Source organism: Macrobrachium nipponense, chromosome 5 (assembly GCF_015104395.2).
Source record: "Macrobrachium nipponense isolate FS-2020 chromosome 5, ASM1510439v2, whole genome shotgun sequence".
Lineage (NCBI taxonomy): Eukaryota > Metazoa > Arthropoda > Malacostraca > Decapoda > Palaemonidae > Macrobrachium > Macrobrachium nipponense.
Genome location: NC_061107.1, coordinates 90,781,275 through 90,800,361, shown reverse-complemented (window position 1 = coordinate 90,800,361; position 19,087 = coordinate 90,781,275). Strand labels below are relative to the sequence as shown.

At 36.8% G+C, this 19,087-nt stretch overlaps 2 protein-coding genes across 2 annotated transcripts; one reads left to right on the top strand and one right to left on the bottom strand.

The window, feature by feature from the left end:
• The first annotated feature begins 6,387 nt into the window (after window positions 1-6,387).
• On the top strand, window positions 6,388-9,998 carry LOC135215502 (uncharacterized). The gene is made up of 4 exons (XM_064250297.1): window positions 6,388-6,462; window positions 7,650-7,693; window positions 8,311-8,470; window positions 8,958-9,998. Exons 1-4 carry the CDS (start codon window positions 6,421-6,423, stop codon window positions 9,882-9,884), a joined length of 1,173 nt encoding a protein of 390 aa, XP_064106367.1. The 5' UTR covers window positions 6,388-6,420; the 3' UTR covers window positions 9,885-9,998.
• A 2,230-nt stretch (window positions 9,999-12,228) lies between these two features.
• LOC135215856 (glutamate receptor ionotropic, delta-2-like) lies at window positions 12,229-18,870 on the bottom strand. Its single transcript, XM_064250810.1, has 9 exons — window positions 18,755-18,870; window positions 18,054-18,213; window positions 17,783-17,968; window positions 16,526-16,684; window positions 15,887-16,040; window positions 15,376-15,505; window positions 15,116-15,206; window positions 12,857-12,977; window positions 12,229-12,383 (listed from the first exon to the last, which is right to left on the bottom strand). The coding sequence occupies exons 1-9, from the start codon at window positions 18,868-18,870 to the stop codon at window positions 12,229-12,231; spliced, it is 1,272 nt and encodes a 423-aa protein (XP_064106880.1).
• Between the last annotated feature and the right edge of the window lie 217 nt (window positions 18,871-19,087).

The following is a 19,087-nucleotide window of genomic DNA, read 5'->3' as shown; positions in this document are numbered from 1 at the left end:
TCGTAATTTCTTTTAAAGCTCACGAAGTAGTTCGTAGCATTTTGTAGCATAAGGGGATTGCATATTTATTTTCAAAACTCTTGTGAAATAACTTTTCATTGGCGTAGAAATTTGTCATTATGATATATAGTGAAGTATTATTTATAATATATATATATATATATATATATATATATATATATATATGTGTGTGTGTGTGTGTGTGTGTGTGTGTGTGTGTGTGTCTGTGTGTGTGCGTGTGTGTGCGATGTAAATCTTGATAAATACGTAGTTACGATCCGAAATCAAGTGAACACAAATATTGTAAATGAATACTTCTACTTACCCCTTGCACTGCTTATGTTAAACTAATACCTGCATTTTTATGCAGAATATTAGCGTGTATTTTTCTTATATATATAATATATATGTGACTGAAATATGCAGGGTGCTACTCGCGGTAATAATGTTATCTCAGGTGACCAGTGTAAATGCCTTTGGCAAGATGGTGACCATACAAGCCTTCTACAGTCTTGGGATTAACTACATTCTCTGTGTACGTGTTGAAAATCTACCTTTTGGGCACTTATTCAGAAAAGTGTTTTATTTTGTTCGTTTTCCTTTTGTTTACGTATGTGCATTCCATTCTCCGGAAGCTTTGTACTTCTTTTTAGCTTGTGTAGTCGGAATTCTCTCTCTCTCTCTCTCTCTCTCTCTCTCTCTCTTCTCTCTCTCTCTCCCCGAACTGAAGTTGCTTGGGCCAGGCCACAGGACAGTTAGTGCCTCTTTAATGAGCCTCTCCTTCATTTGTTAACGGCGAATTAGAGATGACTCAACCATTTGAGTCTCGGCCAACAAACAGAAATTTTATCCGGAGTCCCAGCCGTTTGATCTGTGTTTGACATCGTTCGACAAACTCGTAGCTTAAACACTGCACGGTTTGGAAGCTAAATGAATTTAGATGCGTTTTGTTTAACAACGTTAAATACGTCTTTTTCCTCAATCGTTTTCTCTTCTTTTTTTTTTCCTCCTTTTTTCTCTCTGTTCTTTTGCTCATTATTCATAATCACATCGCACTGAATGCCAATTTCGGTAAGTTCTTCCAAATCAACTTTTCATTCTATAATCCTCATTTGTTTCTAATTCTTGGTTCTTTTAGTCTCATGACCTGTTACATATTTTTTTTTATTTATTCATTTATTTTTTATTTATTTATCTATCTCTTTATTTATTTATTTCCTTTCCCCATCTTGTACCTCTGTTCTTCTCTTTCTATTGGTTCTAAATATCTCATTATTTGAAGTAATTTAAAGAGTGAATGCCTTTTACCCTCTATTGCAGTCATACATACTATATTCTCATTTGTCTAACTAAACTATATATATATAATATATATATATATATATATATATATATATATATATATATATATATATATACTTATGTGCGTGCTTGTTTGTGTGTGTCGTCACCATAATCCCTTTTTTCTTACATGACGTGACTTTTGAAGGTTTCAGCTTTTAAATTATCAACAAATCTTTCCGCAGTGAGGTTTCTAACCCCATGACTTTCTCCGCCCTAGCTGCGACCAACATCAGTCAACTAAACACCCGCATTGGTCAATAGAGGCACACTGTATTTTTCAGGAAATGGGCCCAGTCGTTTAACCCTGTGAAGAATTTCCCGTCAAGGTTAATGGAACGGTAACCAAAACAGCACCTGTGCATACTGTATGTCTAGAGGGAGTTCCTGTGCAGTTACGGACTCATCCGATATGCGTGAAAGACGCTGCACCTTATATTCCATATAACCACATGATTGAAGGGACTGTCGATTTCCAAACCTTCTTATTTTGTTGACTTCCCTTTATTCAGTCTTTTGGTTCATCCTGCAACCTGAGTTCCTCATTGGACGAGTGGTTTTCGCGCTCGGCTGCCAATCCTGTGGTCCGAAGCTCGATTCTCGCCTCGGCCAACACTGTATCCAAAGAATTTTTGTTTCGTGATAGAAGTTCATTTCGGATCCCACATTAAGCTGTAGGTCCCGTTGCTAGGTGACCAATTATTTCCTAGCCACGTAAAGATATCTAATCCTTCGGGCCAGCCCTATAGGAGAGCCGATAATCAGCTCAGTGGTCTAGTAAAACTAAGATATACTTAACTTTTTCAATCCTGCAACCTTTAAATGAATTCATGTGCAGTTCTTTGCTGTTACTCGCCGCGAAAATGAGAACAAAATTTAAATGATAATTGCTATAATAAAAAAAATCATGAAAGAGAACCATACCAGTGAATAGTGTACTTGGGGAATTGTACGCTTTTTCAAACTGGTTGAGGTTTATGTCATGTATCAAGTAATGAGGCACAGGAATTTTCAATCTTTTTATCGGCAATTTCTTAGTAGTGCCTTAAATGTTTTAGCATTTTTGAATATATATATATATATATATATATATATATATATATATATATATATATATATATATATAATCTTAATTACATATATAAATAAATTTACTTATACATGTACGTGAGCATATTTTTGCATATACAGTGTAGACGTTAAGCGAATGGCAGTACCAAAACAGTTTCCGAAAATGAATTCAAGAATTCTTCATACATCATCTGAAGTAACAGAGATTTATCGTTTTTTCTACGTTTTTTTTTTTTTTTTTTTTTCCTAGCCAAACAGTAATTAGGAAATCAGTCAACAAGAGAAACGTATTTATCCGTCAAAAATGCCAATGCCTGGAATCACTTAGAAACTGTTTTCGGGCCAGGGCACTCGAGGAGTTAACGACCTCCTTACATGGAGCCATGCCCACCCTGGTGCCCCTCCACTGGGTAAAGTCTAGAGTAGAAACTTTTCGTGGGTGGCGGGCGAGATCGGAGCCGCCTTTTCTGTTGGCCCCGACCTGGTGTGTTTGCGCTCCGTGTTGTCGAACGTGGACGGGCCTTTTGTCCCTATTATATTGATTTTTTTTATTTATTTATTTATCTATCATTTTTTTCGATGATCTGTGCTTTGATTAATCTTATAAAATCTAAATGAGAGGGGTTATGGAAAGTTTGCATACACACATATATACATATATACATACCTATATACATACACATACATATTTATATACTATATACACACACCCCTGCTCACATACACACACATTTACACATATGTTTATATATTATATATATATATATATATATATATATATATACAGATAGATAGATAAACATATTTATAAAGTATCTAGATACGTCCAAATGAACAAGACAGATTTGACTGTCGTGAGCAAAAAAGGTCAATATCCCTTACCATCCCAAAAATCAAGATCGAATAAAAAAAAATGCTTACAGCAACACTCCATCATCATTGAATCCTGCGCGTTCGTTTAAAAAAAACATGCAGTAAGAAAATACCCCCAGAATTGAGACGCGATAACTTGCAACGTCAGGATACAATTTGAAATTCTAATTCTGCTTGCTTGCGAGAAATTAGAAAAACGAGAGGGAGGGATAAAATCTCAGTCCTTTGGGCTTCGAGTGTTTGAAGAAATTGCATCTCCCAGTCCGTCGGGTTTAAACAAGTGCTCTTTGCAGCCAAATTCGAATTCCCCTCGATAGTGATCAGTGAAAATTATTACATTTCTTTCCTGGGGTAGATATGTTACTGGATGGGATTAATAAGGTAATTTTAAAATTAAATACCGCAAGTTTCTGTGCATATATATCATTTGAAGAAGAATAAAACTAATTAAGACAAATGCTACTTTCAACTGCACAAGATATAATCAGTAAGAAAGCTGCAAGACACAGTTATATCAATGACCTTCTAATTTCTGGAAGCGGTTGATAAAGAAGGGTTTTATTTTTCATTACGGGACTAAAGGAAACCTGGAACAACATATCTTATAGGTATCTTGATTCTGTTAAGCATTTCATTTTCAGCATTAAGGTGATTGTGAAGTTGGAAATTTACTCATGACCAGTTAGTTAAGGTATATATATATATTTGCTATAAAACATTTGACTTTGAATCGTCAACAATCCTCATTTTTTTTTTTTAGCTTAAACGGACTGGATCAAGTTGTATTTGATCATGAATAATAAAGTAAGCTATACAGGTGTGATCAATATGAATGGGTTGTGCAGAGCGTTACTAGGGTTACTGGTCGTTCTTGCCATCAAGATATGTTATGTGAAGGTTAAGGGATAGCTGACTAAATGTCCTTCCTAACCCCGTCCAGAAAGAGACAGGAACAGCCAAGCAAATGAAAAGCATCAAAACAGCCTTGTGTTTGTTTGTTTGTATGGTGTTTTTACGTTGCATGGAACCAGTGGTTATTCAGCAACGGGACCAACGGCTTTACGTGACTTCCGAACCACGTCGAGAGTGAACTTCTATCACCAGAGATACACATCTCTCACTCCTCAATGGAATGGCCGAGAATCGAACCTGCGACCACCGAGGTGGGAAGCAAACACCATACCAACCACGCCACCGAGGCGCTTCAAAACAGCCTTGTGAGAAAAAGATAAGTGCAGGCTTTCCGCTCTTACTGAAAAGTCGTTATTTCATTCCACTCTATTATATTGCTATGGATGTTCTAAGAAAATTATAATTCAATGACGACAAGACTTTTAAACAATTCTTTTTTTATTAGGTTAGTTTAACCTCATTGGTGCTTATTGTTTAAAACGATTCCCATCTAGAAGTAATCAAATGCTAATGATCTCTGGACATTTGTGAACAGTTTCCAAGTGCAGCTTTCTGGTGCCAGGTGACCCAGTTTAAGCATCACTGATTTTTAGTTGCATCAATATATGTATATAAAATATATATATATTATAATAATATTTTAATATATATATATATATACTAGATATATATATAGTTTTATATGTCTGTGTGGGTGTTTGTTTGTGTCTGTGTGTGTGTGTGGTGTGCGTGTGTGTGTGTGAGTGGGTGTGTTTCTAACCAATTATGGATCTCGCTCCAAAAAGTGTTCACCTTTAAGTTCTCAACAAATCTCTTGAATAGCAATCTCATGTCAAGAGATTTGTTGGCAACTGAAAGGTGAACACTTTCTGGAGCCAAAGCCATAATTGGTTAAAGACACACACACACACATATGCATATATACTATATCTATTTATATATTCAATTGTATTCCACATAGGAAAATGGAAAGAGTTTTTTCGTAGAAAATACCCAACAATTTCGTCCACCAATAGACCTCATCTTGGAGAGTTTTTTTCTTTAATAAACGCTCCAAGAAGAGGTCCATTGGAGGACGAAACTGATGTGCATTTTCTACGAAAAACTCTTTCCATTTTCCTTTGTGGAATACAATTGAATTAACATATCTTCGTGTCTAAGAAGATACCAGTCACTATATATATATATATATATATATATATATATATATATATGATCTATATATATGTATATATATATGATATATATATGTATATATATGTATATATATATATTAACATTACAAAAAAACACACCACACACACACACACACACACACACATATATATATATATATATATATATATATATATATATATATATATATATATATGTATACAACCAAAAATCAGTAATGATTAAACTGGGTCACCTGGCACCAGAAAGCTGTGCTTGGAAAATGTTCACACACACATATAGGTATGTATGTATAATATATATATATATATATATATATATATATAATATATATATATATATATATATATTATATATATTAATATAATATAGATATATATATATATATATATATATATATATATATATATATAATGTATGTATGTGTCGTGCGAGCGTGTGAGTTTTTCCAAAGAATTTCATTGTGGCTATGAGTGATCCATCTTGATTTTCTTATTCGGGTTCTCTCTCAAATTAATTAACTTAGACGTTGGACATGAAAGATGAGTCACGTTACCAAATAAAAAAAAAAAAAAAAAAAAAAAAAAACGCCGTAACGTGACCTCGTTTTTCTCGTAAATGGAAAATTCAGGGCACATCGAAAATATGAGAACGGGGAATTCTACGGATAGGGTTTGAATTAGAAAATATGCAAAGCTACTGGTAGAAAGTGGGCCTGGCCAGATCGGCAAACAGGACCCCAAAACCATAGAAAAGAGAAAGAAATGTGAGGCAGCCAGGAGGAGGTTAATCAAACACTCCGGTAAACAACGAGGGTATGAGCCCGCGTGTGTTTGCATTTGATCGGGTGTATGAATGAAGAGTAGGAATTTGAGCGCCAAAGCCGAATCTAGCAAACATTTGTCATTAACGGGATTACAACCGCCCCCCACAAAAAAGAGGAGCAGGGAGAGAGACTCTCCTGCTAGTGCCGGTAGTCGAGCTGGATATATAAGACTAGCTGCAGTCAAGGGTGAATCAGAGCTCCGCAGGATCTGAACGGAAGACATGGCTCCTTTATCACGTTGGTTGGCCGCAGTGGTTCTGCTGGTAAGTTCCATTGTATTTACGGTTGTATTTTCGTGTTTCAACCATTTGGACCCTTCTTTTCTTTATTCGAACTGTAAATCAGAATATACGACAGGTCCACGCACCACAACTGTATATTTCTTCGCATAAATCTTCGTGTCCTCTTCTCGCAAAACGAGTATCCACGAAAGCTGTCATGATTTAATGATGCTAAAAATTTGTCCTCTATATGTCCAGTGTTTCATGGGCGGGATAGAATAAAACCCTAAACATCTCCACCCCGTTCGAGTCTTTTTGAGGTAGGAGAGACAGTCAAACTCACAGACGGACAGCGGGACAAACAGAAACATGCTTTCATTAATGCAAAATATTTATCATTTTTCCATAACTATTGACCATGATATTTTACAGTAAATAGATATATGTACGTAGGTATATATGTACAAATACATGTCCACTACCACAAACACGCATATATATATATATATATATATATATATATATATATATATATATAATATATATATATATATATATATATAATATATATGTATATATATATATATATGTATATATATATGCATGTGTTTTTATGTATGAATATATATTGAATATATATATATATATATATATATATATATATATATATATATATATATATATATATATATATATAATATATATATATAAAGAATCCAGGTCTTGTTATCTATAAAATTAGAAGTTCCGAGAAATATCTGAAGAATCCGCTTACTTCTTTTATTGGCTCAAGATATTCAACCGAACTGACAAAAACGACTGAAACCCTTAACCTTTATACCTTTTTTTATTATTGACGATAATTATGTCAAAGCAGAGGTTTTTAAAATGAGCACAAAGTTCGATAACGACCCGTCATTTTTAAGAAATATTAAAAAAAAAAAACATTTCCACTGAACTCCTTTCTTTATATAATCACTTAATTACCTGTCAAGTGAGTCACATAATAAGAAATGAAGATGAATGGAAAGGGTTCAATATTTCAAAAGTTAAGAGGAAGAATGACTGATTGATAGGCTGGCTTCTCTTAAGTGGCGTTGTAATAACTCTGTTTATCAGATTATTCGATAAACCAGGTCACTTTCAGCCACTGAATTTATCATCCAGCATAAGTTACTGCAACTCTACTTCTGTGGAAACTATATTATATTAATATGCTTTTTTTTCAGATTGGTTTTGCAGCAGCCCATGAAATCAAAGGAGGAAGAAAGCAGTAAGATACAATTTGCTTCTTGTTACAAACACATATGCACGCACACACACATTATATATATATATATATATATATATATATATATATATATATATATATATATATATATATATATATATATAATTTATATAGTGTGTGTGTGTGTGTATAATCTTTAAGCTACAAACGTCGTTTACATATATAAAAATCCATATATATATACGTATTACACACACACACGCATATATATATATTATATAATATATATGTGTGTATATATAATATATATATATATATATATATATATATTTCTATATATACATATACATATGTATCTATACATATTTAAACATATGTAGCTACATTTATTTTTATTCAGTCTATTCACTTATGGTTAAATTTCATACACTTTTCGGCTTCAAAATATTGCAAAGCAGATCAGTACAGAACCTGATGTGCGTTGCGCATTCTTACGCACAAAAACGTAAACTGGTTTGCATTTATGATCATGGATTAGAATGAAAAAAAAAATGCTTAATATACTGTTGTAATTCAAAGGAAATGCTTAATTAGAAAAAATACTCAATATATTGTTATAATTCAAAGGTAATGCTTAATACGATAGTACTATCCTTCAGCTTCCACTGCACCAAAGAAGGGCGGTTCGGGGACCCCGAAGACTGTGGAAGCTTTATTGACTGCATTCCCGACAAGAAAGGGGGGCTCCTCGGTCGCTACGGTTCCTGTCGAGGTCGGGCATTCGACGCCGAAGCGAAGAGATGCGTCGACCTTCGGAAAGTAAGTCCCTTTTTTATCCGTTATAATCGGTTTATATCTAATACATCTGGCTAATTTTTGCATCAGTTTGATTGATTTTTCTATTTATCAATTCATTAAAACGATGTTTGAATTGTTCGGCGACTCCAAAACCCTTTCAGCGCCATATTGCACAAGTCTCAAAGATTACCGTTATTTGATTCTTCTGCTTCTCTAATCTCTGATGTCCTTTTTATTTGCTCTGAATACGGTCAGTGAAGTTTATCTACTAAATTAGTAGTTATTAAATGACTAATTTTGTTCGGAATTTAGCTATATTTTTCATATAACGGTTTCTATATTTGGCTCTCATTCTTGTCCTAAAATAAATAAGATTATTCTTACGAAAGTTGAAAATGGTAGTCTACAGCAAACTTGCATTTTATTTGTTTTAGTGCATTGCTCGTATACGTACCATTCACATCAGAGAAAAATGATGCTAATTGAGTTTTTATTTCTAACTTCAAAGGCTAACGGATGCAAACCTCGTACTGCAAGGTCCCTCAACTCGGACCTTTCGCTGTCCCATGTATGTGAGGGCACCGAGGCCGGGTTCATTTGCGCCGACTGCAAGACTCTGGTGAACTGTGTCAATGGTATCGCCTACCCAGAGCCGTGTGGTCAGGGGGACTTCTGCGCAACAAACCTTGTTGACTTTGGAGGCGACGTCTGTTACCCAGACAAACCAGAGGAGTGCATGTGCGAGAAGCCGCATTCGTTCAAGAGGGACCCTTACGAAACGGGACGCTTCTTATTCTGCGAGAAAGAGGCTTCCGACCCGGTGATCTACCAGTGCCCGGACGACCACTACTTCAACTCGACGATCAGCCAGTGCGTCAACACCATGGGACTTCCAGACTGCGAAAAGATCGGCGTCTTTGCCGTTCCTGCCGACTGCAGCGTTTACTACACTTGCATCTTCACTACCACCGGCTGGGTACAGAAACCGTTTTCGTGTAACGAAGGACTCATGTACAACGAGAACAACGGTCACTGCGAAAACCCCTGCAACTGGGACGACGGAAAATTCGCCTGCAGCAAAGAGGGACGATTTGCCGATCCTCTCAATTGCAACCGTTACTACGACTGCGTGGCAGATGAGTCAGACGACGGCTTCCGACAAACTCTGCACGAATGCCCAGAGGAATACGTTTGGGACTCGAGCGCTAACTACGGATACGGCCACTGCGTCCTTGAAGGATCCAGCCAGACACCTTGCCTCCCCCACATGCCTGAGAAATGTAGGATTCCTAATGGTTACTGCGCTTCCGAGGTTGATGGAACCAATGTCGACGAAACTGGGGACGATGTGACCAAGAGTCCTTCTATACAAGGTCTTGTAACTGAGGAGGGTGAAGGTCTCATACCTGGCTTCTCAACAGACGTGTCAGTTTAAATCATATGAGAAGAAACCCCTTGAGGTTCTGCTGAAGGATGGGGTGCTTTGTTATTTAATGTGATAGTTGCTTGTTATTTATTTTGCTTTAGAAATACATACTCTTTGGCTTTACTGATTTATGATTAACCTTGTTGATAAGCAGCGTGATTATAAATTATGAGACTCATTGTACAAAGAATTCTGTAAGTTCTTAATCAATTTCATGATCTTCTCAATCGATTACGTAAGAAGGTGTGATGCTTTTTAACTGTTCTGACAAATTAGTTTTAAAGGAATACGTAAAATGTCCTAATCATATTAAAGAGGAAATATATAACTGCACTATGACAAAGATACCATGAAGGTTTGATTATCAGTTTCTGTTTTAGAAACAATTCCCTGTCTCATGTTCCAATTATTAGAATGCAATTTCAAACGGATTCTTCATAAAGAAAAATAGTATTAAGGGTATACAGGCAATGTTACGGTTCTGAAAAGAAAACAAGCTGTGCTCATTAATATACATTTATTGTTAAACTTCTTTGGGTTTGCATGGCGCTTCGTCCTTTAAAATAACAGCCCAGACATGATTTGTGTCTGTTTTAACAGAATATTGTCTTTACGAATACATGGTAGATTGCAGCAGTTTATGTGCTGTAATATTTTTATCCTTCATAATTCTGTAATCATCCTTCATAATTTGGCTATGAATTTCCATGGTAAGAGCTTTAATCGTAGAACCAAAATTGTTTCTCTAATCAGAAATGAAAAATTTAAGTGTTCAGTGTTGGGTTGAATATAGAATTTAGGCCAAATGCCTAGCACTGGGACCTATGAGGTCATTCAGCAATGAAATGGAAAATGACAGTAAAAGGTTTGAAGGGTGAAACAGGAGGAAAACCTCGCAGTTGCACTATAAATCAAGTGTTAGGAGAGGATGCAAAGTAAGATGAAGAAAGAGAATATGAAAGGAGGTACAGTGAAAGGAACGAAAGTGGTCAAAGCTAGGGCCCGAAGGCACGCTGCAAAGAACTTTAAGTATGCCTACAGTGCACCGCATGAGGTCCATTGACGGCACTACCCCCCTACGGGGAACGTGTTCGATGTTGGTCGTCGTCCAAGAGTTAGGTAGGGATTGTCTCTTCTGGGCACACTGAAGTCTTGTTGGACAAGCAAATAATCACGGCTTTCTTCATACCACGGGAGTTTGCCTGACAACAGCTTTCGTGCCCTACCTCTTCTTGGTCCAAAGAAAGACGAGGCCTTCAACCAACAGCACAAAACCAGCCAGTGCGAATCCAATACCCAAAATGTAAAACGCAGCTTGTACCTGAAACCATTACTAAATTCACTTTAGTGCATCAAATATGCACCGAGGTTTAGTGAGCAATACTTGAATGGTACCGTGTCAAACTTGATGAGTCTAATCCGCATCCGTGACCTATATTGCACCGCTCCACTGAAAAGTGGAACCATAAATTTGCACAGGACTTTCGAAGGTAATGGATATTCGAAGACAAATGAATTGATCGTTAAGGGCTGTTCTTGTTTATGACTGAAAAATAAGCACTGAAAAGGAATAGCATTGCAGTAGCAACATTAGGTGTATACTTGCTATGTTCTCCATTAATACAGTGATCGTCATAATTTTGGATCAACATTTCACAAGTGCGGTTTAAAAGGCAGAAATTTGTGTTTTTCCATCGATACCATTCCTTTTCGGAGGTCCAATTAAGAACAGCACTATTCAGATTTAGCACTTGAGATGCAGGATTTGAAGTTTATAGTAACAGCATTAACTGCGATCTTCGCCTTCAGCGCAAATATACCAAATTCTTCAATAGCTTTAGGAAAATCTTACAGGAATTAAGTATGTGCGTAATGTGAGCTTCATTCTTGACTTACAGAAGTTAAAACCATATTGTAATAAATAATACATTGTAATAAATAATACAACGACCAACCTGTAAACTGGACAAATGTAAGTGATTCTTCTAACGATTCAGATCCTACAAAACAAAAAACAAAACAAAACAAAAAAAACTGAATAATCTCCTCTTACCTGGGCAATGCTAATGACTTGGGGTCCATCGGAGGCTTTTACGGTGATGCAATTTATTTTATAATAAGTCTTCTTCATCTTCTCTATAATCCCGTAGTTCCTTAACCATTTCATGCTTAAAAGGTGAACACTTAAGTTATTGTCAAGTTCGTCCTTCATCGTGAATATTTCCAAATCTATCAGTACTCTTTTCCATATGAAAACCAATGTATCTTCAATCATATCTTCGTGCTTTTGATTTTTCCTTAATTTTAACCTATTTATTTAATTAAAAGTTGTCTGACAAAAATAAATCTGAACTTACATTTCATCAAATTGATACTTTACAATGCTGTTTTTAGGATAAGCAAAGGCATCAAGGTCTATTCGGACAGGATTATGGGCCACGTAATACAAGCATGGTTTCCCGATGGCCTCAAACTGGTTGCTGCTTCCAATGGCAGAACTAGCCGTATCTGGTTGGAAAAGAGATGTCTTTTATAAATACTAAAGCACAAGAAGGGTATCTGGTGGCTGATTTTTCAAGCTCTAAAAGAACGCATTTTATAAAATTGTCCTCACATGGAAATAACTCAGCTTCAAGATGATACGTAAGCCTTCGGTTCAGTGTTCTGAGACGATGCATTCTCTATAAATCTATCAGAGGAAATTATAACATATTGCCCGAACCTTTGCTCGAAAGTGCAAGAATAATTGAATCAAAGGAAAAACGCCAATTGAATTGTTGTCAAGAAACTCACTGATACTACAAGTTATCAAAAATGTGTGTGAATATTGCTTAGAAGGCTGAATAATAACCATTTCTTTCATTTAATACCTGGACTTATCATCAGGATAATATTTCCAGCTCATGTTTCGGTGCAAAACTTGAGGATTTTGGGGGTGAAATTATAGCACGAAAAATGTAAAAGTACACGAAGTGTCGTACCTATCCAAGCATAGGTGCCATCCGCCACTTTCTTCATGAACTTCCATTCCGAAACCTCAATACCGCTGAACGTCTCCATAATGTTGCGAACTCTTTCTCCTACTTTTCCAGAGTTCTCTGTCTGAAAGAGAAAAGTCCTCAAGTCATTATTAGCGCAAAAAAGCTCATAACATCTTACGTATGCTTAAATTTGTACGCTTGTGACTTGCTGAATTTTCATTACACTACTGAATCGTCATCAAAGATTTGAAAAAATAAATAGAACATAATCGGTTGTCACACACACTCACACTCAGCATTTTGTTTCGAGTAAGCTACGACTCAACATCGATTGGAGAAACCATTTTGTTAACTGGGTTACGTCTGGTTACGTCTAATTTTGCTTAATGCAGTGCACTGGAGCTTCACTGCACTTGAGATAATATCCTTTTTTTTTAAATATATCTGAGTTACTAGGATTTACCAGTTTCAACCATTACGAAATCAAGGCAACCTTCTTCACTGGTTCCATGCTTCAGATTTCTTTTCCCATGCGACAAACGATTTATTTCTATATTTCCACAATTTCATACAAAACCCGCCAAAGTAGTTAAAAGGAATGACACATACTCGATCTTCAGAAAAAAAAAATAATATTACCTCACTCGTTAAAGTTTCACTGTCTGACACAAGGAACACAACATTTATGGAATTCACGTCGAGAGTAACTGTAGACTCACTGTACTTCAGTTGTTGTGGATACGGAAACCGACAACAGATGTCAACAGGGAACTAAAATCAAAAGGCACTGAATTCTATATGACGACATAATAATCACTGGAGAATTTCTACTGATATTTTTCTCCCTCATTATATAGCCTTTGTTATTCTATTTAGAACTGAAACATTACTTACCTGCTGATCTAACAGTCTACAGAATATTCTTAAAGCAAACGGACGACAATTTTTCATAATACAATAAAAACCGAAAGCCAATTGAACTATTCGAATTTGCAAAGGCTTATCACTGAGAGCAAACTAAAGTAATCAACTTACCGTGGTATGTGAAATTATTTATGCATATTCAGTACGTGCAAGCAGCTATATAGTAGGTAGGGGCAGACATTGAAGCAAATCTCAACCATGGAATAAATTTGTACAACTACAGCAGTCTTTATGTTATCAACAATTTCACTCGCAATTTTCATTTGGGGTAGGCGTTAGTCAAACCAATCGTAATCATTTCAGAAGAGATAATGATAAAATTCGTAAAATTCAGGAACTCGTTAAATGTGTTAAATATGAAGACGAGCAATGACACTGGGAAATAATTTGTGCACTCTTGAAATCCGTAAGATTCTCGGGACATCTTCCACACATATCACTTATTCCATCTTATCTTTTGATGAGTATTGCTTACCTTTTCATCCTTTCTTTTGCACATATCTTTTAAACAAAGACCATCATTTTTATGTCTCATCAGTAATAAACCGAGCCAATTTAGGTTCTCGTCTTGATAATCCTTTTGATTTTCTCTTAAGTAGTGAATAGCATCAACAGGTGCCTTACTAAAGCTCAAATGCGTCTGTCAAGAAAGTATGAAAGTGACGGTGTACTTTGTTACTCGGTCATAGTCAGAGCCTTTTATTGTCGCTTGCTGTGGTTCTCGCTGGATTATTATCATGTCTGTCAAGGAACTTCTTAATAAGTCTCAAGTCTAGGTCATAGTACTACACCAAGTATTTGCTCGTCAGAATAACTCAAGTTTATTACAAGTTAGCTGAAGAATATTTCACTGTGAAGCGGATAGACAGCTGTATAATAACAAACTGTCCGCTCTCACGTTATGATTTAGTGAAAATTGATTTATTTGCTAGTCAAGGCATACGTTCATATTTACTCTCTCAGACAGGGGGTTCACAAACTGCGGGTCATGACCCCCAAAGGGTTCATGAACCTTTTACTGGGGGTCAAGGAGGATCCCAGATTTTATATTTAGGGATTTTTGCTAGTTTGTATAAAAAATGCTAGTACATCCTTCTTATCAAAATACATGATTAAATCAGTCCATGTTAATAAACATTAATAAGCATTTTTGGTTGTTGTATTGCTCTCTCTGCTGTGATTAATCTTTAATTTAACATTTAAAATGTATCTGCGCCATTGAAAATCAGTAAATTTTCAGAAGGCTTACTACTGAAAGGGGTCACGTACTGGAAAAGTTTAAGAACCACTGCTCTAAGAGCCTGACTGCCTGCTTAGGAAATGTCACTCGCTTACCAAGAAGAAACTGTACGGGCTACTGAAAAGCCTGATAGCTGGAATAACGTTCCTTCTTAACATGTCCTCCAGTGAATTTATGGGTTGGGACCTGTCAGATAAGAGAGATAAAAGCTATCAGTGAAAATAAAATTATAATTAGTACCTCCGTGAGTTACCATTTATCTCTTAATTAAATACAGATAAGCGCATTACTGACCTGAAAATTCATTTCACGTAGAATATGCCGACATCAATTTTCTGTGACCTGCGATACTAACCTGAAAGGAATGGCCAGGAAGGCTGTCACTAAACTCTTGTAGAGTGACCCCAGAACAACAGAGAAGAACATGACGCAGCCTCCTATAACCTGACCTCCGATCCAAGAGGTCCAACAGTCCTCGTCGCTTGCTTAGTGGGAGAGACGGAAAATCAATAACACGAAAAGAAATTGCTTTGGAATTAAGACACTCGGTGCTTACGATGCATCCATTCCTAGACTGACGTACCATGATGCTATTGTTAAATCAGTGACTATCATATGTTTCATTCCCTTCTTTCCTAATATGACATGAGGTAACATTTTTCTAGGATGGTGGCCTGAAGTGTGACGATTTACTAAAACGACATGCTGTGCATAGTAAAATTTTACGGATGTAAGTTCTAATAAGTTAAACGAATTTCTCATATACTGCTCTAGACGTGTTGCCTGCAGCACACCTATGATGAGCAGCCATTTATGAGGCTAATATTGTGTATATTATGTGAAATGATTTCAAGCAAATCTCTTACGCTGGGAGACGATGACACTCATGTACCCAGCTGCGTAAGCCAGAGGACCCAAAACAACACCGGTTGAGGGATGACCGAGCGCCTGTTTGATTTTCATCAGAGCTCCAGTGGCTGCCCCAGCTACCAGGCCGATGCCCATGATGCAAACCCAGGCCTGTTAAGTGATAAACGCTTGATTGCCAATCTTCAGTCCGTCATTCTAAAGATGGTCTTCAGAGCACAAAATCAACATAGACCTCATAATTATGAGTGTTTTTTTTTTAATCTGGCATGTACAGTATAAATGCAAGAGTTAGGTAATATATACATATCGAAAAAAAATACCTGCTAACGTAACCTGGGAAGCAAACAGTTTATTAACTTCAATATGAGTCATGGGGGTATTCAAATCTAAAGTGATCCGTGATAGAAATCATGAACTTTTTCCCTTTAGTATTGTGATTCTTTTCTTTTAACGTTGCAACTGCATGGCATGCTTTGGATGACTTGCAGATAGATACACCTGGAGAGCTGTGAAGATGGTACTATTTCCGCAATATTACAGATAATAATGTGCCACGATAGTGCAAGATAAATAACAATTGCAGTAGAATACAAGTTTAATCATTGCGACAATGCATCTCGTTGCTCTAATCTTACGTCAAGCGTAAATATCTCCAGTAGAAGGAGAGGCTTCATGTAAACACTCGGTGCCTTTGAGATGATGACGACGGGATCAGTGCCGTAGGAGAGACCGAAGTCAATCACAAGGGTCCGCTGCCAGATGGGAGTGAAATCTGTTGGGGACACGTCTGCCTTCTGCAAGACATCGACAAAATGGTTCAGATACTGGTTAATGAAAAAGTGGTCTATTCAAATAGCAAATTCACTTTATTCTAGTTAGAAAAATTAGCGCAGTTTCATTGCCTTCGCTAACGAAATTGGTAAGAGATTTATGTTTTCACCAACACGTGTGTGTGTGTGGTGTGTGTGTGTGTGTGTGTGTGTGTGTGTGTGTGTGGTGGAGGTGGGGAAGGTGTTCTGTGTAAATTAGCTGAATATCCCAAGAACGGAGAACCTACTTTTTTTGCAGCTCTCTTAAAAAGATATGGATTTTTGGCAATTTAAAAGCGTATTCGTTTTTTATAATGATAAGTTCAAACTGAAATTTCCTAGCTGCTAAATTTGATTTTTAGGTCAAAATTTAGGTCAAAAACCGAGGTCAGAGTCAAGGTATCTATGATTATATCAGTTTCTTATAAACAAGCAGAATTAACCAAGAGATCGTTTGGTCACGGTCATCTCCATATTTGAGGCGCTGTCAGACTTTATAAAGAGGACTTTATGGAGGTGGCAGAATTGGGAGATAATAAAAAAAGATAGGTTATCCTATACTCCCAACAAATGGAAATAAAAGGTTAATCAATATTTTGGAATTATGGTAACCCTTTGATAGCCGATTTGTATCGTATAACATATTGCAGACGCAGTTTTCCCGCACTGGTATTGTTGAACGACCATGAATATTAGTACTACTATTCGAATAAGGCTAACAGTAGATATCAGCAAGATTACCAGTAGCCCAAATCTACCCCAAACTAAGATTTCACCTTTAGGGAAACTTTCTGGTTTGATGCGCATTACAAAATTGATGATATGTATTTTACTCTGGATGAAAGACGATGTACAATTATAGTACTTGAATAAAGGAAAATACTTATTTCCTGTAGACAAAGGTTGCGGCCTTTGTGACAATGCAAGCATCTTTTAGAACTCAAATGAGGGCAAGGCATCAGAAGATACCGAAAGCAGTTAACGGCAAGAGGAGTTACAGGAGTTATCGCTACTATGCGCTATAAAGTCCCCTAATTTATAAGTAGACCTATACACGCGAATACAAAGCATTAAACAGCCTACCTTCTCATAGAGATCTCCAACCATTCCATTCCACTTCCCATCAGCAAATGCCCCGAATCCGTCGCTACGAACCAAAATATCTGTGAAATTCAGTCGCTGTTGTATCTCCCTCGCAATGTCTGCTGCATAGCCGTTGGTCTCCTTCAGATGGGTAGCTTCACCTTCATAATCAAATACTGTCGGCTTCTGCAGAACGAACAGGATGATTAAAGCAAGGAAAAATACTCTCTCAAAAACGAAACACTTGAGAACCACACCCGGTGACCCTTACCTTGAGACAAGATATTCGAACAGTTCTGCCCAAGAGGTTGAAGGATACTCCCGGCCACAGCGGTCGCAGGATTCGCAGCCCTAGCGAAGTCCACGATCCTGAGAACTCAAGTTTCCATAGGCCATCACCTGGGGCTTCTATGGCAGCAATATTCACCCATCTGAGAAGACGCAAATCTTACTAAATCTATGAATACTTCTTACTCCAAGGTAAGTCATAATCTGTCCCTGATTTTCCCCCGGCTTGGTTGAATCCTTCAGTTCTGTTCAATTTTGAGTTACAGAAATTTCTTTTGTTTTCTAACAAAATGAAGTGCTAAAACAGATACTCACAGCGCTCGTACCGCAACATGTATTGGGTTTTAAGCTCCATTAGTCTTTATAACTGTATATCGCTGAAGTAATACACTAAAGCTATTAGATATTATCCGGAGCATCTGAATTAGCTAATACCCTATTCTGTAGCCCATAAAACGACGAAAAACACCTAGTAACAGGATGGACTATATCGGGCTAATTAATGCTTTCGCATAAACCTTTTAAATTCAAGGAAGATGTTTGAAAAAGCTCTTTTGTTAACTAATCCTTCTTTTCTCTCGTTGTGTATTAAAATTCTCGCTTTTTTTAATCGCGATAAGTCAGCTAGATATTTTTTATTTACCTCAAACCGAAATTAGGAAAATACGGGCATGACCTGCCTACCTCAGTAAACCTTTCTCGGGAGGAGACAACGAAGAGTCAGAGAGAAGGGATCTCCCCTCGGCTGCGATGAAGAGGCCTCGCATGCCTTCCTTCAGGGAACTGGACACAAGATCCATTGCTTCCAGGAAGTTCGATGGAACTGAGGGAGCCGTCAAATTACTCAGAGGACCGTGATTGGTAAATCCGCCGTTATAAATGGTTTCATCCACCCACAGCCAACGTGTGATCTACAGAGTCAGATGGCAACAGATAACACCCGTTTTAATCTACCGGGTTATTATTCATATACTGTCATGAATTCTATACTGGACATATTTTCTTTCGAGAGAACGT

What these genes read in the sequence shown, in the direction of transcription:
- LOC135215502 (XM_064250297.1), top strand. Translation starts at nt 6,421, where the DNA reads ATGGCTCCTTTATCACGTTGGTTGGCCGCAGTGGTTCTGCTG. An exon ending in ATCAAAGGAGGAAGAAAGCA is followed by an intron (nt 7,694 to 8,310) that starts GTAAGATACAAT and finishes ACTATCCTTCAG; the next exon opens with CTTCCACTGCACCAAAGAAG. An exon ending in GATGCGTCGACCTTCGGAAA is followed by an intron (nt 8,471 to 8,957) that starts GTAAGTCCCTTT and finishes CTAACTTCAAAG; the next exon opens with GCTAACGGATGCAAACCTCG.
- LOC135215856 (XM_064250810.1), bottom strand. Translation starts at nt 18,870, where the DNA reads ATGGATCTTGTGTCCAGTTCCCTGAAGGAAGGCATGCGAGGCCTCTTC. An exon ending in TTGGAGATCTCTATGAGAAG is followed by an intron (nt 16,685 to 17,782) that starts GTAGGCTGTTTA and finishes GATGTCTTGCAG; the next exon opens with AAGGCAGACGTGTCCCCAAC. An exon ending in GCCCGTACAGTTTCTTCTTG is followed by an intron (nt 12,978 to 15,115) that starts GTAAGCGAGTGA and finishes TTTCTCTTTCAG; the next exon opens with ACAGAGAACTCTGGAAAAGT.